The 26,702-nt window shown below is 33.3% G+C and overlaps 1 protein-coding gene across 8 annotated transcripts in view; it reads left to right on the forward strand.

Annotated features, from left to right (window-relative positions):
• LOC109444829 (argonaute RISC catalytic component 3) overlaps positions 1-26,702 on the forward strand; it is a 98,982-nt gene that overhangs the window by 56,710 nt on the left and 15,570 nt on the right. For all 8 annotated transcript variants that reach the window (XM_074334390.2, XM_019726510.3, XM_019726513.3 and 5 more), the window contains 7 exons: positions 11,108-11,242; positions 14,649-14,736; positions 14,858-15,005; positions 15,409-15,528; positions 17,322-17,444; positions 17,752-17,885; positions 20,677-20,861. In XM_074334390.2, coding sequence (XP_074190491.1) covers positions 11,108-11,242; positions 14,649-14,736; positions 14,858-15,005; positions 15,409-15,528; positions 17,322-17,444; positions 17,752-17,885; positions 20,677-20,861 — 933 coding nt within the window. The remainder of the gene's footprint in view (positions 1-11,107; positions 11,243-14,648; positions 14,737-14,857; positions 15,006-15,408; positions 15,529-17,321; positions 17,445-17,751; positions 17,886-20,676; positions 20,862-26,702) is intronic.

The following is a 26,702-nucleotide window of genomic DNA, read 5'->3' on the forward strand; positions in this document are numbered from 1 at the left end:
TCTTCCTATCCTCCATTCACTTTTTCATTTCGGCTATTATGTTTTTAATTTCTAATAATTCTCTTTTATGTTCTGATTGTCATTTTATTATAGTGTACTATTCTTGTTTCATAGATGCAGTATCCTCTCTTAGCTCACTGAGAATAATTTTGGTGTTTCTTTTTCGTGCACATGCTTATGCTTCCTCCAAATTTATTTATTTTTGTTTTTTTGATCTCTCACTTTCCTTTTAGAGATTTTCCTCAAATATGTAGTATCCTTGATTATTTACTCATGATTTATTGGGAGTATAAACACTTGACTAGAAGCTGGGAATGCTTCAATAGGGCCTGTTGATCTTGAGCTTCATCTTTGGATGATTTCAGTGGTCTGATACGGAGGAACTTAGAACATTAGAACACTTATGTCTCGCTTTTTGACTGATCAAGTTACCCAACCATGAGTCTTCCAGACTTCTGCCTAACGGGTAACAGTATGATTGCTTGCATTCTGGAAGCCAGGTTGGGGATTCTGGCTTGGGGAATGTCTGCATTCAGCATTTAATATTTATAGTCATTTAATCCCTTGTTTTTGCTACTGTCCTGTACCCTCAATTGTACTTGATATCCTCCCTCCAAAGAGCCTTTTACTTTGTCCAGAGAATAAACCTCCAGACTTATGCAGGGTTGAGGAGGCAGTTCAGCAGTGTGGAGCTAGACAAGATCTAGGACTTTACCTGTTCTCAAAACAGCTTTCCTCTGTTCTTCCGCACCAGCCGCATCTTTCTGTCACCAGTTTCATGGGTACGTAGTACTGCCACTTCTTATGTCTTTTGAGGATTTTATAGTGTAAATGCAGTTGGTTCTTATCCTGCCCACCATAGCTGGCTTGGGATTTTATTTTCTTGGATCTGCTCTATCAGTTATAACTCCTTCACTTGCTTTTCATGTTCTAAAATATTGATGCATTTCCTGTTTTCTTCTTCTAGAGTTATGTCTTTTTTTCTTTCTTTTTTTTTTAAATTCCTTGCCGTAGTTACAATGGAGTTGGGGAAGGATGAAATGAGTTCTTTGTGGTTAATCTTCCATCTTAACCCAGGATCTGTTCTTACAAGACAGAGGCTTTGTCTGTTTCCTCTCTAAATTCCAACCCATAAAGGATTCCCTGATCTAGTAGGTACTTAATAAATGTTTAAATTAATGATTGTTATTTTTCATCTGTAAAATTCAAAATTGGTAATAAGTTTGTGCTGGAGACCTAGTTTCTTGTTATGTGGACCTCTTAATAGAGCTGGTTCAGTGTCTTCATAACGTCGTGCCTAACTTTCTCTGGAGCAAGTAATCTAACAGAGCAGGGCAGAAGCTGTGATGATATAAAGTTACATGCTGCCATTTTTGTAATATCCTATTGGTTACACAGGTCAGTTCTATTCAGTGTAGAAGAGTCTTACACAAAGGTTCTAATCCCACGAGGCAAGATTTATTAGGGACCATCTTGGAGGCTGGCTATCACACAAAGTTTTTGTCTTAAACTAGAAAATGAACACATTATATATATTCAAAGTAAGTAGAAGGTAAGAAAGATCAGAGCAAAAATTAAAATAGAAAACAAACAGTACAGAAAATGAATGAGGCCAAAAGGTGGTTCTTTGTGAAATACTAATAAAATTAATAAACTCCTAGCAACACTAATGAAGAAAAATAGAAAAACAATTACTAGTGTCAGGAATGAAAGGGGGTGTTACTAAAGATCCTTCAAAATTGAAAGATTAATTAGGAAATGTTACGAAAAACTTTATAACAATTTAATAACTTAAACACAACTTTATAAAATTTGACTCAAAGAGAAATCAGAATAACCTTGTATCTATTAAGGAAATTGAATTCATAATTCTAACAACAACAAAAAACCACCAGTCCCAAATGATTTCACTGGTGAATTTTATTTAACATTAAAAGAAAAAAAATAATACCAATCTTTCACAAATTCTTTCAGAAGAAAACAGAAGAGGAGGAAAGGCTTTTCAACTCCGTTTTATGAGGCTAATATACCTCTGATACACCTGAGGGAAAAAACACTATAATCCTCTCAGCAGAAGAATCATTTGACACATTTTTACATTCTCCGGCTAAAAATTTACAGCAAACTAGCAATAAAAGGAAACTTCCTGAACCTGATCAGAGCATCTACAAAAATATATAGGCATCATCATACTAAATGGTGAAAACATTGAATGCTTTTATCCCAAGATCAAGAACAAGGCAAGGACACTTGCTCTCATTACTTCTATTCGACATTGTGCTAGAGGTCCAAACCAGTGCAATGAGGCAAGAAAAAAAAAGTCATAATATTGTAAAGGAAAAATAAAACTATCTCTGTTTGCAAAAGACATAATTATCTGTAAAAAAGTCCTAAGGAATCTACAAAAAAGAAAAAAAACTATTAGAATTAATAGATGAATTTAACAAGGTTACAAGATATAAGTTGCATGTACAAAAATTAATATTAGCAATGTAACAGGAAATACTAGCATCAACAGTTGGGAAAATGAAAAAGTATGTACCATTAATAACAATATGAAAAAAATAGATTTAGGAATACATTTAGAGAAAGGAGTGCAAAGCCTGTACACTGAAAGCTACAAAGCATTCCTGAGAAAGATATAAATAGATACATTTTTGGACCAGAAGATTCAAATTGTTACGATGTTCATTCTCCCCAAATTGATCTATAGACTCAAAAGTCTCATCAGGCTTTCTAAAAATATAAATTGACAAGCTGATTCTTAAGATCTGTATGAAAATGCAAAGAACCTAGAATAGCAAAAACAGCGTTGGAGGACATATAGTACCTGATTTCAAGGTATACTTTAAAACTATAGTAATCAGAACTATGATACTGGGGTAAAGATGGACATATAAATCAAGTTATAGAATAGCTACAAATAGTACATTTGATCTTAGCCAAAAGGCTGGGAAGCAATTAGAATAGCTACAAAAATAGACCCACTCGTGTGGTTGGTTGATATGCAACAAAGGGGCCAACATAATTCAATGAGGTCCTCTCTAGTGATGCTAGAACTGGGTATTTGTATGAAAAAAAAAATCAACATTAACCCTTATTTCACACCATACTCAAAACTTAATTCAAAGTTATCACAACCCAAATTATAAAAGCTAAAACAAAGTGCTAAGAAAAAGGGAAAAATGTTTGTATCTTTGGAGTAGGCAAAGGTTTCTTAATATATTGGAAACCTCATCTAAATGAAAACCCTGTCTTAAGAACACTGTTAAGATGAAAGGGCAAGCTACTGCTGGGAGACAACATTTGCAAAACACCTGAACAAAAGATTTGTGTCCAGAATATATGAAAAATACATAACTCAGATAATTTTAAAAAGTGGCCAAAAGCAGATGCTTCACAAAAGATAAATGAATGGCCAATAAGCACTTGAGAAGATGCTAATTATCATTGGTCACTGGAAAATGCCAATAAGAACCACAATGAGATATCACTTCACACCCAATAGATTTGCTAAATTAAAAAGACTGGTAATACCAAGTGTTTGCAAGGATGTGGAACAACTGGAAATGGTAGGAGTGTAAAGTTGTACAATCACTTTGAAAAATATTTTGGCAGATTCTTTTTTAAAGTTAAACATTCTCTTGTCATGTGACCCACCAGTTCAATTCCTAGGTCTTTCTCCAAGAGAAATGAAAAATAGGTTGATAAAAATATTTGTGCGTGTATGGGCACATGTTCATAATAAGTAGAAACTGGAAAAACCTAAATGTCCAACAAGCGACTGGAGAAACAAATTGTGATCTATTCATGCAATGAAATACTACCCAGCAATTAAAAAGAACTAATTTATACAATGGAGTGGATGAATTTCAGCTAAGATGTGCAAAAGAAGCCAGGCAAACAAAATTGCATATACAGTATATATCCATTTTATATGAAATTCTGGAACCAGTTAATCTATTATGAAAGGAATCAGATAAGTGGTGGTTTGGGAGGCAGATATGGGAGGGACTGATTTCATAGGGGCAGGAAAGTGCTTTCTGGGGTGATGGAAATGTTCTGTCTTAAATGGGAAGGTAATAGCATAGATGTATACATTTGTCAAAATCATTGAACTTTACACTTAAAATGCATTTTGTATGGAAATTATACCTCAAATACAGATATCACTACACATCCACCAGAAATTCTAAAATTCAAGTCTAACAATACTAACAGTTGGTGAGAATTTGGCACAATAGTGACTTACACACTGTTTATGAGGGTCAGTTCTTAAAACCACTTTGGAAGTGTTTGGCATCGTCTAGAAAAGTTAGAGATACACATCCATCATGACTCAACAATTCTCCCAGATACAGCCTTTTCTACCAAAAAAATTTGTATGTATGTGTGCATTAAAAAAGACCACTAGGCTGTGGCCTGTTAGCTCAGTTGGTTAGAATGCGTTGCTCTTAGCAATGAGGTTGCCGGTTCGATCCCCACAGGGGCCGCTGTGAGCTGCACCCTCCACAATTAGATTGAAACAACTACTTTACTTGGAGCTGATGGGTCCTGGAAAAACACACTTAAGTAAAAGTTTAATTAAAAAAGAAAAACCATCTATAAGAGTGTTAATGATGTCATTCTAGCAACCAAAGGAAAGGACCAAAACAAGCATCCACCAACATTAGAAGGGATAAATTGTGTATTTCTTTAACAGTATTAGGCAGAGCAGTGAAAATGAAGACACTAGTTACATTTAATTAATATAGATGAGTTAGAACAACAGTCTCAAAGATTACATGCTTTATGTTTCCAGTTACATAAAATTCAAGAACTAGGAAAACTAAACTGGTATTTAAGAATCTGTACTTATATTGTAAATCTATAAAGAAAAGGAAGTAATTACCATAAAATCCAGGGTTTTGGTTACTTTTAGAGGAAAGAGGAAGTTACGGTTGGGTAGGCGCTTGGGCAGAGGTTTCTAGGATACTGGCAATATTTAGTTCTTTTTTTTTTTTTTTTTTTTTTTTTTTTTTTTTTTTTTAAGATTTTATTGGGGGAAGGGGAACAGGACTTTTATTGGGGAACAATGGTCAAATTGTTGTCCTTTCAGTCTTAGTTGTGGAGGGTTCTGTTCAGCTTCAAGTTGTTCTTTCAGTCTTAGTTGTGGAGGGCGCAGCTCAGCTCCAGGTCCAGTTGCCGTTGCTAGTTGCAGGGGGCACAGCCCACCATCCCTTGCGGGAGTCGAACCGGCAACCTTGTGGTTGAGAGGACAGGCCCCAACCAACTGAGCCATCCGGGAGCTCAGCGGCAGCTCAGCTCAAGGTGCCGTGTTCAATTTTAATTGCAGGGGGCGCTGCCCACCATCCCTTGCGGGAGTCGAGGAATTGAACTGGCAACCTTGTGGTTGAGAGCCCGCGCTCCAACCAACAACTGAGCCATCCGGGAGGCAGCTCAGCTCAAGGTGCCGTGTTCAATCTTAGTTGCAGGGGGCAGAGCCCACCATCCCTTGCGGGACTCGAGGAATTGAACTGGCAGCCTTGTGGTTGAGAGCCCACTGGCCCATGTGGGAATCGAACCGGCAGCCTTCGGAGTTAGGAGCACGGAGCTCTAACCGCCTGAGCCACCGGGTCGGCCCAATATTTAGTTCTTGATTTGAATGCTGGTTATATAATATTCACTTTATAATTTGTTAAGTGGCACGTTCATGTTTTAGACACTTTAGTAGATATCTGATACATTAAAAATAGAAAAAATAAACCTATATTAGTATCTTCTGAGTACTATTACTTGTTAATGTTTTGCCTGGTGATAAAAGAGGAGATGCAAAGATGTTTAATATGGACTCTGAAATTCTCACAAATGATTACCCTAAAAAGGCATTGTGTAAACAGTGGTCTTAATTTGTGTTCTTATACCCTCAGAGCCATGGAAGTAAACCTGTAAGATTGAGGCAGATAACAGCCATACCATGTGCCCCAAGAGGTAGTATATTATATGTACAACACTAGAGTATAATTGTGGTTATGTTTTGCCTGGATCCAACGTTAATTACTACTTTGTTTTATACTATTCGTTTGAACCTAGACTCATTTGGTACATGTAGTTCTAGTTATTAGATTGGTGCAAAAGTGCAGTTTAAAAGGTTAAAAATGATTGCAAAAACCGCAATTACTTGTGCATCAACCTAATATTTTAAATATGGGAAACATTTGTTATATTCTTTTTTCACATCTGTTATTTTTAGCTATGTCCTAACAAACATTTTTGGTTTTGACGCAGTGAAGAGCAAGCTTCAGAATCCTGATCTCTTTTTCACGTAGCATTCTCCCTTATAACCTCTTCAAGGAGTTTACATTGACAAATGATTTTGTCTAAATTAAGATCTCAGTAGATCAGTGAGCAAAAGACATGAGAAGGCAATTCTTCAAAAATGAGAGAAGGAGTTCTGTTGAGTTCCTCTCATGCTCTAGGCACAAGTAGGGACCTTGCATTGAATCTCCGCCCTCATGGCTGTGAATAGCAGGTATTTTTCTAATTTTACAGATGAACAAATCGAAATTCAGAGAAATCGTAAGTAGTAAGTGCTGGATCTAGGATTAAAATTTAAATCTATTTTATTTCCAAGCCTATCTTTTTTCACTCTAACACTGCTACCCATGAAAAGAAGAAAATAAACCTAGTTTTAAAAAACAAACATGCAACAGTTAAAAAGTAACAAAAAAGGATACATTTCCAACAGCAACAAAAATTATTAATCTATTGAAAGATAGAGTTATAGAGTATGTTACAAAACCTTAACAATATTTTAATGAATTTAGAGATAGGCTATGTTCATGAATTGAAAGACTATCCCACTGGTATTCTAGATCTAGTCAATTTTGGTAATTATTTTCCCGTGGTTGTATTTATACATAGCTAGATACTAACAATCTAACTTGTTGATAATATCTCAGTTCCACTAACCTCTCAAGTAATATCTGTGCTTTATTTCTTGATTTTATTTATCTGATATCTAGCACCTGCCCATTCACTTTAATTGTATGTATATACTACAAATTTATCCATTCAATTGATGGATAGTTAGGTTGTTTGCATTCTTTTTGCTATTAAAAACTGCTACAATAAACATTCTTATTCATGTCTCCTTTTGCAGATTTGGAATTTTTCTAGAGTATATATTCCAATACAGTGGAATTGCTGATTTAAAAATTATGCACATCTTCAAATTTACCATATATTTCCATTTGCTTTCCTGTCAGTTTATATTCCTACAATCAGTATGAGAGCTTTCATTCTTCCATTGGTTTATTGATAGTTTGTGTGTTATAGGCCTTGAAATTTTTTACGCATCTTGACTGGTGTAAAATGATAGCTCAGTATTGTTTTTATGTATATTACCTTAATTACAAACAAGAAAATTAGGGGAAATTTTTTTTGACATTTAGATTTTTCTCTTCTATAAAATGCCTGTTCATATCTTTTACCACTTTTATTGTTTTATCTTAATTTGTAGGAGCTCATTAAATATTTTAGATGCTAATCATTTATTATACCTATTACACATATTCTCTACCAATTTATAGCCTGCTTGTTTTTTTAGCTTTGTTTGTGGTATATTTTTTCTTATAGTTTTAATAGTTTGTAATTTTGTATCTTGTTTAAGAAATTCTTACCTCCAAGATCACAATATTCTATAAGTCCTCTAAACTTTGCTTTTCTTTTCATACTTAGTTCTTTAAATAGGAATTTGTTTTTCTTATATGAGGTAGGCTTTCAAGTCTACATGGCTGGTCTATGTGTCTGTCCCCACAGTCTCTTGACTTGAATTATAACAAATCTTGATGAGTAATAGGACAGACCTTATTCTTAAAAATTGTACTGGCTATTCAGGTTTCATTGCTCTTTCATGTTAATTTCAATATCAGCTTCTTAAGTTCCAGAGGTTGAGGAGGTTATAGCCTGTTGGTATTTTGATTGAAATTGTTTTGAATTTGCAGATTAACTTGGGGATAATTTACATGCATTGGGTATATTATTCCATTTATTTAGATTTTCTATAATGTCTTTCAATAGTAAAGATACCTGTTACTTCTGTAGGTCTTATACATCTTTTGTTTGGATTTCATCCCAAGTGCTTCATGGTTTTTCTTGTGATTTTAAGTGTGTGTTTTTTTCCATCACTTTTTAAGTTGGTTGCTAATATATAAGAATATAATTTCTTTTCCTACATTGATCTTAAATCTGGCAACCTTGCTGAACTCTCTTACTAATGCTATAATTTATGTATAGATTATTGGGTTTTCTGTTTAGGCAGTCATATTGTGGAGAATAATAAATTTGTTTCTTGCTAATCTCTTTACCTTTTATTTCTTTTAACTTAAATTACCATAGTAGCTAGGACTTCCTATTAACTGAAGTTGAATTCACCATAGATTTTTGGTAGATAACTTTTATCAAATTAAGAAAGTTCCTTTCTAGTCCTGGTATAGTAAAAATAGTAGCTATAGGGGTGAATTTTATCTAATTTGGGGAAGAGGGAGTGGCATGATCTATGGAAATGACTGTATACTTATTTCCTGTTAACGCATTAATGTGGTATATTTTGTTAGATTTTTAAAAATATTTGATATAAATATTAAAATTAGCTAATTTGTGAAAGTGGAAGGAATAAAATGCATATGTATGTAGGTTTATAAAATGTTAAGGATTTAACTAGGGTGGAGAAGCAGATCTTTGCTGACTGAAATTCATACCTAATTCAACTATGCTCACTGATTTCAACCCATCTTTTGTAAGAGCTTTTTTTCCACTAAGTTTAATTGTCACCTCAGATGTCCACATTCCAATAAAGAGGATGGTAAACACTAAAATGATGAGAAGCATAGTGGGATAAATAGTACGGGAAATAATGTTAAACAGGATAAATAATGTTTGTTTAGTGGTTTCAACTCTGTGATGTAAAACACATTAGTTGTGAATTCCTGTATTATAGTAATCCAGTGAAGAAAATTTACCTGTAGGCTTAAAGGAATGGCAAAATAAGCATGTTACTTACCGTATATTTATTTTCCTTTATCTATTTACTTTTTAAAAATTAGCCCAGAAACAACGTGTGCTTATTTGGTATGTATCCTGCCAGCCTTCTCTTAATGCACGACAATATTATCACATGTTTAATGGAAGAATATAATGTATACATTTTAAAAACTATTATGGATTTGGACAATATACCCAGACTACTAATACAATCTTATCAGTCTCTCTTTTTTTAAATTGGAAATCGTGGAGGTGTTTGTAAAGTTTATTTGGATGGAAGTTTAGCAATGTGTATTGATTCCTCTTAAATCTTCAGAAGTGCTATAGAAGTACTCATGGATGTGTGTATGCTTGCACACCTGCATGTACACACACACAAGGACGTTCACTGGAATATTTTTTGTACTAGTAAAAAAAAAACAACATAACTGTCCATCGTTAAGGACATGAAGTACATCCATGCAATGAGATGTACTATGAAAAAGAACGATATACAGAGGATGCCAAAAAAATGTATACACATTTTAAGAAAGGAGAAAACTCTATTAAAATTATAATACTCAATATATACTGATAACAAAAGATGAGTACAAACCATGTGCATACATTTTTTGGCACCCCCGGTAATTCCAGTACATACAGATCTATCTTTAATATACATACTGAGAAAAAAGAAATCAGTGCCCAGAATAGTGTTTCTAATGTTTTACCATTTGTGTTCTTGTCATTAAGGGGGGAAGGGAGTATATATTTACTTAATTATTATGCACCCATAGAGTGGAATAAGATGAAGTCATTGAAAACAATGTTACGACATGGAAAGATCTCTAAGATATATCATTAATTTAAAAAATAATAAAATGTCATAGAACATTTATTATCTGATCGCATGTAAAAAAAGTTATATGTACATTTTATCTCTGTAAGTGCATAATAAAATAACAGAATATACACATACATATATATATATACACACATACATACATACATACCGGCAGTGGTTACCTGGATACTGGAGGAAGTCTTTACTCAGTATCATCTATATTATTTGAATTTTTTATGATGAGACTTCATTCGTATATTATTTCTGTAATAAAGGAAAAGGTCATATGTGCTCACTATAAAAATGAAGATTTAAAGGTAAAATTAAAAAAGAAAATAAAAAATATGCACAGTAGCCTCACCACCCACACACATCCTGAGATAACTACATTGATGCCTTGATAAATATCCTTCCAGAGGTGAGGGATATTTTGTGGAGGACATATAATCCTACACCAAGTAGAGGGAGAGAAAGAGCACCACATAAAAAATTAACACTTAGCAGACAGTGGGCATGCTTTTTAAGTATAAAAGTAACATAGCATGTAGCTTTTTGTCTATTTGGGTTTTACTTTTCATGGTATCCCCCGTGTCTTTATAGCACATAATAGCAGTCATAAGTATGTGATTAAGAAATGTGTCATGGTGATCTACTAACCGTTAGTGAAGATCTTCTGGTTCTAAAACCCAAAATTAAGAAATCATACTGGTTGACTGTTAGAAAAATGCCAACTGTAGCTAGATAGTATTGGGCAGACACCCCTCACTGTTACTACCTATAGCTTGGATTAACACGAATAACATTTCTTACCACTGTCTCTTCAAATCTGTACAAGACAGGGAAAACTCTCACTAGAATAGATTGATAGTCTGGGGTGGCATAGAAAGCTTTGTTTAAGAAATAATACATAACCTTGTCATCTGCTAAGGGGCTCAGACCTTCTTTGTCCCCTTACAGGCCTTGTCTCACACCGCAAACACTTCTCTGTGCATGTAGTAGAGAATGGAATGATTCAGTAACCGATGGTGAAAGAGATAGATTATAAAATCTGTACTGTTTAGCTTTTCTGTTCTTGTGCCTGTCTTTCAGTCAAGCAGAGGTCAAATTGAAATTGTTTAATTTTGGACATATTTTTATATGTATGTAAGTATACATAGAGGATAATTTTAACTATAATTATTTCATTATAGAAGCTGAGATCAAGTTTCTCAATTTTTTTAAGGAAACGTTAATTGGTACTATTTGTGTTTTTCTTCTTAGTTTCTGCCACTGCCTTCTACAAAGCACAACCTGTAATTCAGTTCATGTGTGAAGTTCTTGACATTCATAATATTGATGAGCAACCAAGACCTCTGACTGATTCGCATCGGGTAAAATTCACCAAAGAGATAAAAGGTGAATTAATTAGCATTTGGAACAACTTAACTATAAAATGCATGGGTATAACAAACTTTTATTGAAAAAAAATTTTGATTAAAATTTATTCATGTAACATTATCAGTAAAATATAGATCAATTATAAAATGTTACATTAAATTCATTACCATAACATTTTAGGTAGTATTTCAATGAAAGAAGTACCAAGTAATAGAATTAATATTGTTACCAGTTAATTTTTTATTAATACTTTCCCTTACTCATTGAAGGTATAAGAGTATCTCATGGGCAAATGCTTCTATAATGTTGTTAAAAGTAGAAAGCTTATTTCAAAAACATTGTTACTTCAGAACTGGTTACATTCTGCTTGCTCCAGTAATCATTCATTCTTTGCTGTTTAATATCCAGGAAAGAAATAGTCATTGTAGTAAAACATTATAAGGAAAACCCTTCCTGCTTTGAAAATAAGCATTCATTTATCTCAAGTAACTGAAGTGCCAGAATAAGAAAATGTTATGTATTACTTATTGCAACCATACCATTATCCTTTCATAATCTGTATTAACTGCACAATTAGCATTGTTGGGAGGTAGTGCATTACCCACCATTAATATGTGATCATCTAAATGCTATGGTTTCCAGTGGAGTTGCTGCTTAGTTACCACCTCTGATATCATGAAGTCACTTACATTATTTTACGGTAACTATGCAATCAACTCATATCACCACTTTATCACAGAAAATACAAGATGTACAGAACAAGGATTCACCTGCTGCCCGAAGAGCATGGACTCGATCTTAACTTCAACTGCTCAGGGGCCCAAAGAAATGACTGAAAAAATGACTAGAAAGCATTATAAAGTTGATGTTATAGTGAAGGTAAAGCCAAGTTTATAGGTTAAATATTTGATTTATTAAAGCCAATTTTTTTTATTTTTTTATTTTGGTTGGGTGGAGGGTTTGGGGAGGGACCTGGGCAGAGAATTATTTTAGTCCATTTTTTAAAATTTCAACTTTTTACTTACCCCTGGATTTGGGTCTAATCCTTAGGAACCTATGATCCTAGATATGAGGTAGAAAAATCTGCATTGGCTCTAATTGACTGATGAGTTTTTCCTCTATTGAAAGTCAAGAAGGCTTTTTTATTAAACAGGGACCTTTAAGGTGGTACATCATGTATTCCTACCACAGTAACTCAAATCAAAGTTGTGTTCTGTGCTATATATTTGGGTTTAATTTTTAGCTCACATGAGGAATTGGATGAAAACTGTTAAATAGTGATACAAAGTGTGCTATAATGAATAAATTTCCTTAGTGTACTCATTTGATTCCAGTTGAACATTTTTCCTAAATACTAGGGTGGTTTCTTTGTACACTAATTCATCATAGTTAAAGAGCAGAAATATTGAGGGAAGTATATGGTAAAGTACTACTTGTATATAAGAGTACCAATTTATTTTTGATAAAAACTTAATGTAGTAGGCTTATAGAACCTTACTAATAATTTTGTTTAATCCAAGGGGAAGACTTGAGAACAAATTGCTAAGTGGTGTAAGATAACAAAAATTTGTTTTAAATTTTCTATTGTGTTTCCCCCTAAACACAATATTTTTACATCTTATTTACTTCATATTGTTAGTATTTCCTTCTTATAAGGCCTTCCCTTGATAGTATTTTATTTTCTAGTCTCCTTTATAATGTAGAGGCATAGCAAATGCTCTAATTGATCTGAAATTTTAGTTTTCTAAAGAGAGTTACTAAAAAACTATTTCTCACTGATTCAATTAGGGGTACTCAAGAAAAACCCATACCAATCTGATACAGACACTGTGTTCATTTAACATCTTAATTTGTGCTGATATATCAGAAGAAAATATTACTATGAATGAACTTTGTGTTTGGTTCTGTAGTTAATTGCATAGGAAAATAAGTTATACTGTAGCAGGATTTCTCAGCCTTGTTACTATTGATATTTTGGGCTGGATAATTCTTTGTTGTGGTCGGAGGTGGGAAGCAGTACTGCCCTGTGTACAGTAGCGTATTTAGCAGCATCCCTGGATCGAACCATCCCTAAATCTACCATTCACTAGATGCCAGTAGCACCCCTCAGTTGTGACTATCAAAAATGTCTCCGGACATTACCAAATGTTCCCTGGAGGGCAAAATCACCTCTGCTTAAGAACCACTGCACTATAGGAGTCACAGATATGAGAGAGAAATAATACAAAAGTAGTAACTATAAATACTATCAGGGAACTAAAAGTTGTCCTCCATCTACCCTTTTTAGATTTTCCTCCTTTGGACTGTAGTCCATAGAAATAGAGTTGCTTATCTGTGAGCCATAGCCACTATATCTGTTTGTTAACCCCTCTCTAGGTAGTTCCAAGACTGTACTGGCCAATACAGTAGCCACTAGCCATATGTAGATATTGAAATTTAAACTAGTTAAAATTAAATTTTCAGTTCCTTAGTCACACTAGCCACACACTGTACTTAGTAACATATATTGGTAGTGATTACCGTATTAGCACAGACACAGAACATTCCATCATCTCAGAAAACTCTCTTGGACAGCACTGCTTAAGAAAATTCATCCCAAAGAATTTTAGCCAATGATTTAAAAGTCCATTGCTTCACCTTCTAAAGCAGGCCTGGGAACCTCAAACACCTAGAGTCCACAGATAGGCTTCAGGGATCCAGGAACATACAAAATCATATGTTAAACTGTGTGTACATGCATTTTTCTGAGAGCTTATTGCTTTCATGAGATTCTCAAAGGGAGTCAGTGATTCCATAAAAAAGGGAATCACCTTATCTGGGAATTATTTCGGTTGCATCTGATTTCTAATAGTCAGTAGTAAAAGAGCTGTATCACTGTGTTATACTTCAGCAAAATTGTCGCTCTACTTCTGTTAAATGGGCCTGGGAATTTTTTTTTCTCCCTGCTTTAAAAATCTTTGAAGGATTTTCTTCTTGAGTTTTATGAAATTCTGATGTTCACTCAGTATGTGGTGACTGGGCTATTCAAATATCACATACTTTGAAGGTTATAGAATATCTTGAGAATTATTGCAACTCCTCTTTGATTCCTCCTTCCCTCTCCTAGCATACATACCTAAATTTATTATAAACAAGTTTTTTATTAATGGAGAACTTTGTCCCTTGATCTACAGGCTTTGCCAGTTTTATGATACTATTTTTTAATGTGTAGAACTTGATAGGATAGTGAAAAGTTTTGGAGTTAGGTCTATGGTGATTATAACCATTATTTGCAATGTTATATATGAAATACTTTGTTAATATCACATTGCCTGTATCACAGATGTTCTGTCTATTTAGAATTTGAGTTTATCGTAGTGAAGAGGCTTTATAAATATTTTACATATGACAGTTCTATAACCTCAGTTTTTCTTGTTGGGAACAGGTCTGAAGGTTGAAGTGACTCATTGTGGAACAATGAGACGGAAATACCGTGTTTGTAATGTAACGAGAAGGCCTGCCAGTCATCAAACGTAAGAAAAGCTGGTGTTTGTCAGCAGAAATGATGTGAGGCAGCTTGCTGTAGTTAGTGGATTGGGAGTTTTCTGGCTTGTAATGATATACAAGTTGTTAATGTATACTTTTCTTTTCCAGCTTTCCTTTGCAGTTAGAAAATGGCCAAACTGTGGAGAGAACAGTAGCACAGTATTTCAGAGAAAAGTATACTCTTCAGCTGAAGTACCCACACCTTCCCTGTCTGCAAGTGGGGCAGGAGCAGAAACATACATACCTGCCACTAGAAGTAATGTGTTTAAGCTGCTTGTTAATATCCTCTTATTCATCATTCTGTCGGGGTCTTTTAACTGCATATTCTCACATTTATTTTGGAGATTTAACTCTTTTAAAATTTTATTTTACTCTATAAATTTTCAGTAATAAAATAATATGGAAAAAAATTTATCCACAATCTTACCACTCTAAATGTTACCACTGTTAGTATTTTGGTACACATCAGCCTTTTTATTCAGTGTACATTTTACCTAAATATAATCATAGTATAAAGAAGTATTGTTTACTACTTTTTTACTTAATGTGATATTAAAAAACAATTTAATGACAGATTTTAAATTTTAATTTCACATGTAATTGGCACTAGAGTTAAAAAAAGATGTATACATGTAGACAAAACTTTTTTCCATTTGTAGGTCTGTAATATTGTGGCAGGACAACGATGTATCAAGAAGCTAACGGACAATCAGACTTCCACTATGATCAAAGCAACAGCAAGATCTGCACCAGATAGACAAGAGGAAATTAGCAGATTGGTTAGTACTTAACCCTCGAAGTGGGAATTCAAAATATATTGGAGTGAACTACTAAAGAACCATGTCCTTATTCACTCATACCTTATTACCATTTCATAGACTATCAGAATTAAAAGGGATCACAAAAGTAAAGAGTAGCATTCTAGGGGTAAACCTCAGTGGGGTCTATGAGAAAGGTTAGAGCCTTCTAATTTAATCCCAAACTCTTTCATTAGATACAGACCAGATTCTCTCAGAACTGAAGTTTCAGTTTAGTGAACTGAAACTTTATTGCCTCCCACCTGAAAGAGGGGAAAAGGAAGAAAAGTCAATGAGTATCAATAGTGAGAGACTTACCACTCAGAGTAGGGTTGCTTTAGCCCCCAGTATTAGACTGGCGACTATAGGATAAATAAAGAAATAAAAGACAGCTCTAACCATGTAGGGTTTCTAATCTATATCATTGTTTTAAATGGAGAGGAAAGAAGAGTTATATGACTTTTTAAAACTAGTGGGATCAGGCAAAATGAAAAATAAAAGGTACCTGGATCTTATCTTATGCTCATTAATATCATTTAAATTGCCCAAGTGAAGAGAAAAAAGTCTGAAAATATGAATATTACCTAAAATAACTTAACACTTTCAGAAGGAATTTTAAAGGTTGTTGGAAAAGGGTTACCGAACTGGCTTTCATTTTGTAAGCCATCACAGAAAAAAAAAAAGACCTTTTTTTTCTTTATAGTTTTATAAGGAGTGAATGAAAATTATTACATGATATTTAATTGGGAAAATACAGGCTGATTCTCATCATGGATTTTTCTCTGATCTACTATGACATGATTTTGAAAGCTTTAAGAGACTAGAACCTGTCACTCTCTATAACATCTCAGTAACTACTACTAATTTATTACAGCTTTTCTGGTCAGAGAGGCAGTATTAGATATACAGTGGTTTAAAGTCCAGGCCTTGGAATCTAACAGAGTTCAAAGTCTAGCTTCTCCACTTACTGTTACTATTCTGTATTATAATTATAGCACTTGGAAGGCTAGTGCAGTGATTGAGAGTAGGAACTCTGGAATCAGAACACACACGATTTCAGATTCTCTATCACTTGTTTAGCTATATGGTTTTTAGGCCAGTCATTTCACTTTACTAAGTTTTAGCTTCATCCTCTGTAAAATAAAGTTTATAAAAGACTTACTTTTGTAATTACAAGGCTAGTGTGAAAATTAATTATAAAACCCGGCACATCACACAGCAAGTCTTAGGAAATAGAAGTTGTTGTTATTCTTTGTAAACTTACTGCAAAGGTACACTAAAATACCAGAAATGATTCAATTGTAAATCAAGTAATTAGGGGGAAAAAAGCCTTAAGATTAAGAATATTTGCTATCAAGCTCTACGTAAACTAAATTTTAACAGTATATGTCTGGATCCTCTTATTAGAGATTCTTCACTTTTTTTTAGGTCAGGCATTTCTTTCTTTTGCAATCTCTAGACTACCCTCCCCAGAATATATTAGGTTTAATTATATAGAATTACCTTTTTCATGAGTCAGAAATAATTGAAATTTCTTATTTAACCTAATATATTTAAATTTTCTAGAAATTACCAAGAGGTTTACAGACTTCCTACAATCCATTCATGATCTGTGGTCCCCAGGTTAAGATTCTCTGCTCTATACTTAGGGCACCATGAACTAGACCTATTGTCAAACATTATTGACAGTGAAGGAAAAAATATAGAGAATTCTAATAAGTAAAGCAGGGGATTTGGGGGAATTTTGAAAGTAACTTCAAACTTTCTGTTCATAGGTAAGAAGTGCAAATTATGAAACAGATCCATTTGTTCAGGAGTTTCAATTTAAAGTTCGGGATGAAATGGCCCATGTAACCGGACGCGTACTTCCAGCACCTATGCTCCAGTATGGAGGACGGGTAAAACCTCTGATAGTTCTTTTATATATAAACATTCGGTTCCTATGTATGGAAAGAGGGGCATCCTAGCTAAGTCTGGAATTTAAAAAATGTTTGATTGTTCCAACAATATTTTTTCAGTTTCAAGGTGTCTTTGCCTGAGCTTGGTAGAATTTTGGTTTTTCTATGATAAAAATATAAGTATTGATTGAGAACAACCTATTCCATGTAAAAGATCAGATATAGATATATATCAGCTTACTGAAATAAACTGTACGTTAAGTGTTTGTTCTTTTTTGCCATATTTGTCTTTGTCCTTTTTCTATAGAATCGTACAGTAGCAACACCAAGCCATGGAGTGTGGGACATGCGAGGGAAACAATTCCACACGGGAGTGGAAATCAAAATGTGGGCCATAGCTTGTTTTGCCACACAGAGGCAGTGCAGAGAAGAAATACTGAAGTAAGGCTTGTCATTAGTTTGGCTTTGGAACCTTTTTGTGTTTGTTCAAATTTTGTATTTCAATTTTAAATTGCTCAGCTAATGTTCTGGCCAGACTTCCTTCAATATGAAGTATATTTAATCACTGAACCTTTAAATATGTTTCTTCTCAATTTTCTGTTGAAGATTCCTGAATTTGTTAGTCATAGTAAAGGCACCGATTCATTCTTCTAGGCCTCCTAATAGACTAGCATATGTGGGATATAGCAGGAACATAATTGGCTTTTGATGGCAAATGGGTTAGGTTTAATTCCCAACTGCGCCACTTCCGAGCTTTATTCCTGTGGATAATTTATTTAATCTCATTATGTTTCAGTTTTTCACCATTTTAAAATAGAAATAATCGTACCTATTTACTGGGTGAAAATTAAATAAGATCCTTATTTCTCAACGGAGTTCCTTGAAAGAGTGGTTTAACTCATTTCCACTACCTTCCTTTCCAAAATATGGCCTGTATCTCCACCATTATCCCTCTTCCTCAGATTCTTTCCTTCAACATGTAAGTGCTCCACAATCTTCTGTTTAAATTTAAAATAAACAAACAAACAAAAATCTTCAATTTTCAATTCACCTAATTTATTCTCTCAGGCTTCCAGGTTTCTCTTCTCTCTCCTTCCTTGAAATCTTAGTGCTCTGCTAAAACTGGTTTCTGGAAGATCTCTCCATTCTCTTTATGCTGCTAATCAATTCTAATAGTCTCTTCTCAGCCATTATTTTTCTCAAAGTTGTGCAGCATTAGATGTAATTGTCTACCTTCTTGACATTCTCTCTGTTCTTGCCTTCCTGGTTCTTTTTTATCATGTGGGCTTCTTTTCTTCTCTATCTCCTTCCCTTTGGGACTGTCAAATCTGGGTTTTTGGCAGTCTGGAGGGCTTCCTTTGTCACTCTTGTTTGAAATGCTGTGCTATCCTAAAAGAGTACTGGCTCCACTTGTGACTTCCCCCACTCAAAATCTTCTAGGCTTCTCTTTGACAAATAATGACATTAAAAATTAGTATGACATTTAAAAATCTTTCACCTGCCTCTTAAATCCTTTCTTCCTTTTCTCATACTCTGGACATAAGAAGCATAGGAAGTATTCCGAGGAACCCCTGGCATTTTTTCCATTTCCACTCATGTTGCGCCTTATTGAAAATACCTTTTTCCGTTGTCTAGTCATCTAAATACTACCCAATCTTCTGTGATTTGTGATGCTGGAAATAGTCTCTTTTAACTCTAGATATAATAGTTTTTTAATATGCTCTCTATTTGCACTTGTCACTTTCTGTATAAAATAGAATTGTGTTATAATTGTGCAAATTTCTTATCTCCCCTCTAGAATCTAATTTTCTTAAGAAAATTATTGTCTTATTTAAATCTCTACAAATAGATCCTATACAGTTTGCCCATAATGAATAGTTCTTGAGTGATTTAGAGACCAATTTACTCAGAATTTGCCTTACCTCCTTTTGTAAGAAATAAAGATTTTTTTCTATTTAATTTTGTTCACTCCTTTTTATTAGCTCCAAATCTCTAAATGTATTAAGGTTCACTTAATATTTTTTTCCTCCAAAATTTTACCCCCCTGCTTTCAAGTAAAATGTCACAAGGGCAGTTTATTATAACACTACAGTTATTTTACTTGACCTCCAGAGACTAAAGGAAAAACCTCCAATTGTTTTTCAAGTTTATTCTTTTCATTTGCCATTTGTTTTTCATGGCTTGGTAGAAGTTTCATAATCATTTGCTCATGGCTCTTGTTCAGGCTGACTGAAAATACTCACCTTTATACTTCTTGAATTAAACACTAACAAGAAAAAGGAAAAGGGAATTCTTACAAACTTCATCTCTGTGCTAAGGGAATCAGTGGTTTTGATCAAAGATAACTCAAATCCTTGACTTAGGACCTTATTTGTTTTAAAAACAAGTAAAGTAATTGTTAAACCTTGGTGTTATTACTCATTTATCCTAGGCTAAATGCAAAATTTTGTTCAAATATGAAATTTTTAGTCTTCTCTTTTTTTCACTGTGGATAAAGTACATTAAGTGCTACCTGCTCCATTTGTTTTTAAATGTTGTTTTCATACGTTTTTTAAAAAAATTTTCTGAGGACACAATCTTTCCTGCTATCCTAGTTTGAAATTATTGTGGTAAGAAATTCTGGACTAGGTCAGAGTCCATTCTGCCATTTACCTAACCATTTGACCTTAGCCAAATACTTAATGTGCCTGAAACTGTTTCCTGATCTATAAAATGGGAATAATACCTGACCTACCACTTTCTTATGAATCTTGTCATGATCTGATTAGAAAATATACAGTAGCTTAAATTTATCAAGCTCTTAACCATGTCTTGAGTAGTATGCTAAGTGCTTTGCATGTATTATCTCATTTAATCATCACACCACCCCTATACTAGAAGTAATCGTTTTACTAATGAGAGAAACTGAAAACTTTTGCCTAAAATTTCATAACTAGTAAGTAACAGAACTAGGATTAGAATCTGTCATGCTACCTCTAGAGCTGAGCTCTTAACCAGCACACTCTTTTACTAAAACCCTCAGTAAACTACAAGATGCCACATAACTATTAGTAATATTCGCTTGCGAAATAGATTACTGACCCACATTGCCCTTATCATCAGTAGTCTGGTGACCTCTGCATGGAGCACATAAATCTTTGCTTCATTCTCCATTCCTTTCCCAAACTTTCCATTACCACTGTAGGTGTTGACCCTAGACAAAGGTCTTATTTTTAATGATTTCTCCTTCTAGGGGTTTCACGGACCAGCTGCGTAAGATTTCTAAAGATGCGGGGATGCCCATCCAGGGCCAGCCTTGCTTCTGCAAATATGCGCAGGGGGCAGACAGCGTGGAGCCCATGTTCCGGCATCTCAAGAACACCTACTCTGGGCTGCAGCTCATTATCGTCATTCTGCCAGGGAAGACGCCAGTGTATGGTAAGGACAGCTTAAAATCGCATTTTTCCTCAAGTACTTGATATTCCTTTTAGAATGATGCCAAAACATATTCTGAAACTTTCAAACATTAAAATGTATTTTGTAGTTTACAGAATTTAAAACTGTGTATTGCTACTTTAAAAAGACAAATCAGTAAGGCAAACTAAATGATCCAAGAAGAGACCCTGTGAAAAGGATTTGGATAAAGCAGGCATTACCAAACAATGGTTAAGAGTTTAATTATTATTAAAAATGTCATTGAGATAACTTGATTATCACTGTAATATAGTGGTTATGGCGTCAGGCTATGGTTCTGGAGTTAGACTATGCTACTTAATACCCAGATACTGCCAGGTGAACTACCTGTGTGATCTGGCTGAATTACTTAAACCTTAGTTTCCTCCTGTGAAATTGAGATACTGTTAATACCTAATCCATACAAGGTAGTTGTGAGGATTAAATAAATTTATATATGTAGAAGACCTAGAATAGCACCTGTCATACAGGAAACACCCAGTAAATATTAGCTGTTATTATGGTAAACAAAGTTTTGTGAGAATAGTAAGTTAAATATAAATCATTAAATCATGGAAAAACACAAAGTGTAATTTTCAAACTACTAAATGGAGTATAATCAGTTAAGCTTAGAAATTATAGAAGAATTCACTGCATAAAAATTAAAATTTTTGTATGTCACAAATGTATAACTAAAATTAAAAGGAAAACAATAGAAAGGAGGCAATATTTGCAGCAAATGCAGACAATACTGGGTTAGTTTATTATTAGTTAAAACATTCATATAGACCTGTTATTGTGTTCAACAAAGGAAAAAATTCTTATATTCATTTAGATTAATAAGAAAAGAATATAAACTAAAGTTTCTCAAGAAAAAGCAAAACAAATAAATATATGAGAAAATGTTGGTTTTCACGGGTAGTTCAAGTACAAATTAATAAAAGGAAAAAATTTATGCTACTATATTAACAAATATATTAAAATATTGTAATACCTAGTGCTTGTGAGTATGCAGTGAGTCTAGCATTTTAATACATTGCTGATGGCAGTATAAATGATAATATCCTTCCCATAAAAAATATAAAAATTAAAAAAAATTTGTAAAAAGTATAAAAATGTATTTTTTAGTCTGTGATTCAGTATTTCCATTCCAAAAATGTGTTCAAAGGAAAGAATTCACATTATAGAAAAATCTCTACGCACAAAATTTTTGTAATGATATCTGTGATATTAAAAAACTAAGAACTGGTTTTAAACAATAAATTATAGGATGTTGATGAAATATTATGCAATGATTAAGAATGAGTGTTATAAAATTCAAAAGTTATTTTTAAATTTGCAATAAAATACAGAAGATTTCAAACTGAAATAATTTATAAATTAGTAAAGAAAGAACAAACAACTGAAAAATAGACACAGGACATAAAAAACAAAGGGTCAAATTATCTTATAAAACATTTAAGATTCCTCCATGTCTTTTTATGGCTTAATAAGTTTCTTTTTATTGCTGAATATTTCATTGTATGGATGTAGTATGGCCTGTTATTCATTTACCTATTAAAGGACATCTTCATTGCTTCTAGTTTTGGCAATTATGAATAATGCTGCTATCAACATTCATGTGCAGGTTTTTGTGTGACCATAAGTTTCCTACTCAATTGGGTAAAGAGCTAGGAGCATAATTGCTGTATCAAATGGTGAGATTGCCAAATTGTCTTCCAAAGTGGCTGTACCATTTTGTGTTCTCACCAGCAATGAAAGACAGCTATTGCTCTGCATCCTCCCTAGCATTTGGTACTGTCACTTTTTTTCTTTTTTTTTTTTAGCCATTCTTATAGGTGTGTGGTAGTATCTTGTTGTTTTCATTTGCAATTCCTTAATGACACATAACATTTTTCCAGAATGTCAAATCATTGTTTTTCAATTTAGTTGTGAAGGGCACAGCTCAGCTCCAAGTCAAGTCGTTGCTTTCTATCCAGTTGTGGAGGGTACAGCTCACTGGCGCATGTGGGACTCGAACCGGCAACCTTGGTGTTATGAGCACCGTGCTCTAACCACTGAGCCAATAGTCACCCCCCCACCAAGTTTTTTTTGTGTGTGTTATCTTCTAGTAGTTTTATAGTTTTGCTTTTTATATATAGATTATAACCCATTTTGAGTTAATTTTTGTGAAAGGTGTGAAATCTGTGTCTAGATTCATGGCTGTCTAGTTGTTCCAGCAGCATTTTGTTGGAAAGACTGCCTTTTTCCATTAAATTACCTTTGCTACTTTGTCAAAGATTGATTGACTATATTTATGTGAGTCTATTTTGGGGCTCTTTATTTTGTTCCATTGGTCTGTATGTCTGTTAATTTGCTAACACCACGCTGTCTTGATTAATGTAGCTTTATACTTTATAGTAAGTCTTGACGTCAGGTAGTGTCAGTTCCCTGACTTTTTTCTTCTTCACTATTGTGTTAGCTATTCTGGGTCTTTTGTCTCCCTTATAAACTTTAGACTTAGTTTGTCAGTATCCATGAAATAAATTACTCAGATTTTTATTGGGATTACGTTGAATCTATAGATCAACCTGGGAAGAACTGACATCTTAACGTTAAGTCTTCCAATACTTGGACATGGACTATCTCTGTTTAGAGCTTCTTTGATTTCTTTTACAGAATTTTAGAGTTTTCCTCATATAGATCCTTTATACACTGTTAGATTTATACCTAAGTATTAATAATTTTTTTTTTCTTTTGGTGTTAATGTAAATGGTATTGTATTTTTAATTTAAAATTCCAGTTGTTTATTTTGGTATTTAGGAAAGCAGTTTGACTTTTGTATATTTACTTTGTATCCTGCAACCTTGCTATAATCACCTGTTGGTTCCAGACTTTTGGTCAGTTCTTTGGGATTTTTCTACATAGACAATCATGTCCTCTGTGAACAAAAATAGTTTTATTTCTTTCTTCCAAATCTATATACTTTTATATCCTTTTCCTTGTATTAGCAAGGACTTTCAATATGATGTTGAATAGGAGTGATCAAAGGAGACATCCTTGCATTGTTCCTGATCTTAGGGGAAAGAATCTAGTTTCTCAGCAGTAAGCATGATGTTAGCTATAGGTTTTCTGTAATTGTTTTTTACGAAGTTGAAGAAGTCCCCCTCTAATCCTAGTTTGCTGAGAGTTTTTATTATGAATGCATGATGGAATTTGCCATTTGTTTTTTCTGTATCTATTGATATGATCATATGATTTTTCTTCTTTAGTCTCTTACTGTGATTGATTGCATTAATTGATTTTCAAATGTTGAAACCCAACCTTGCATACTTGGGATATACTCAATTCCACTTGATCATGATGTATAATTCTTATATATTGTTGTATTCAATTTGCTAATTTTTTTAAGGATTTTTGCATTTATGTTCATGAGAAATATTGATCTGTAATTTTGCTTTCTTGTAATGTCTTTATTTGGTTTTGGTATTAGGGTAATGTTGGTCTCCTAGAATAAGTTATGGAGTATTCCCTCTGCTTCTGTATTCTAAGAGATTATAGAGAATTGGTATCATTTTTTCCTTAAATGTTTGGTAGAATTCACCAGTGAAATCATCTGAGCCTGATATATTTTTTTGAAAGGTTATTAATTATTGATTCAATTTCTTTAATAGATAACAGGCCTGTTCAGATTATCTATTTCTGCTGTGTGAGTTTGATAGTGTCATTCAAGGAATTGGTCCACTTTTTATAAATTCTCAAATTTGTGGACCTAGAGTTGTTCATAATATTATTTTATTATCTTTTAAATGTCCATGGGACCAAAAGCGATGACACCTTTTTCATTTCTGATGTTAATAATTTGTATCTTTTTTTTTTTTTGGTTTGGCTAGAGTTTTATCAAATTCATTGATCTATTCAAAGAAGCAGGTTTTTGGTTTGTTGATTTTCTCTATTAATTTCTTATTCTCAATTTAACTGATTTCTGCTCTAATAACATTTTCTTTCCTTCTGCTTGTTTTAGATCTATAGTGTTCTGTTTCTGTTTTCCTAAGGTGGAAACATAGGTTATTGATTTTAGATCTTCTTTTCTAATATATGCATTCAAGGCTATAAATTTACCTTTAAGCACTGCTTTCACTGCATCCCACAAATTTTGATTAGTTATATTTCATTTTCATTTAGATCAAAATATTTTTAAATTTCTCAAGACTTCTTTAATCCATGTGTTACATAGAATTATGTCATTTAATGTACAAGTATTTTGGGATTTCCCAGTCATCTTTCCATTATTGATTTCTAGTTTAATTCTATGGTGATCTAAAACTATATTATGTATGATTTCTATTCTTTTAAATTTATTAAGATATGTTTTTGGACCAGAATGTGATCTATTGTGCTGAATGTTCCATGCGAACTTGGGAAGAATGTATTCTGCTGTTATTGGATGGAGTATTCTATAAATATCTCTTATATTCAGTTGATTGATGGTGTTGTTCAAATTAATTCTATTCTTACTGATCTTCTACCTGCTGGATCTGTCAATTACCGAGAAAAGTATGTTGAAATCTCTACTATAGTAGTGGATTTGTCTATTTCTCCTTGAATTTTATCAATTTTTGCTTCACTTATTTTGGCGTTCTTTTGTTAGGTGCATATATGTTCAGGATTGTTCTGTCTTCTTGGAGAAGTGATCTTTTTATCATTATGTAATGCCCCTCTTTATCCCTGGTAATTTTCCTACTTCTGAAGTTTGCTTTGTGTGAAACTACTATAGCTACTCCAGTTTTCTTTTATTTGATATTAGCATAGTATATGTATCTTCCTGTATCGCTTTGTTTTTAATCTGTGTCCTTATATTTAAACTTGGTTTTTTGTAGGCAACCTGTAGTTGGTTCTTATTTTTTTTAATCTTTTTTCTCTTTTTCTGCCTTTTCTAGTTTTAATTGAGCAGTTTATGTTATTCCATTTTCTCTTCTTTCAGCATACTTACTCTTAAAAATTTTTTAGGCATTGCCTTAGAGTTTGCATTATATATTTACAACTAATCTAAGTCTTCTGTCAAATAATTCTATACCATTTCACAGGTAGTGTACATAACTTATAACAAAGTATTCTTAATTCCGCTCTCCTGTTCCTTATAGCATTGCTTGCACTCATTTCACTTAGTCATAAGCTATAGCCACCCAATACATTGTTGCTGTTATTATTTTAAACGGTTATCCAGTCAATTAAGAATAAGAAAGCAATAATTTGTTTTACCTTTACTTATTCTTCTCTAATCTTCCTTTCTATATATAGATCTGAATTTCTGACCTATATTAATTTTCCTTTTCTCTGAAAAACTTCTTTTATCACATCTTGAAAGGCAAGTCTACTGTCAACAAATCCCCTTAGTTTTTATTTGTCTGAGAAAGTATTTCTCTTCCACTTTAAAAAAAAAAATCATTTAATTGTTTAATGTTTACTTATAAATCAAATTACCACTCACATATTTTGAAGTGTTAAATCATTCTGGAATTTTTATTTTTAAAAACAGCCACTTTATAACCTTCATCCCATTTGTTTTTCTCATAGAAAAGCTCTGTCATCACTTGACACTTTTTTAATTTAAGTTTTGTTTCCTGAGTGCTGCTACCTATATTTCAGCTTCTCCTATAGTCTTGCCTTCTTTTGTCTGAGCGCTGGGATCTCTACGTTTGTAAAGGTGATGGCTTCTTAAGTCAGTCATTTGGTGTCAAATTTTGATTATAGTTTTCATTCTTTCTGATGTACTATTTTCATGGGAGTGTTCCTGGGTTAACTATTTTTTTAACAAGTTTTTGTATGTATGTGTGGTAAAATATA

This window comes from Rhinolophus sinicus, chromosome 14 (assembly GCF_057876585.1).
Source record: "Rhinolophus sinicus isolate RSI-liver-muscle chromosome 14, RSI-T2T, whole genome shotgun sequence".
In the NCBI taxonomy this organism is placed as follows: domain Eukaryota; kingdom Metazoa; phylum Chordata; class Mammalia; order Chiroptera; family Rhinolophidae; genus Rhinolophus; species Rhinolophus sinicus.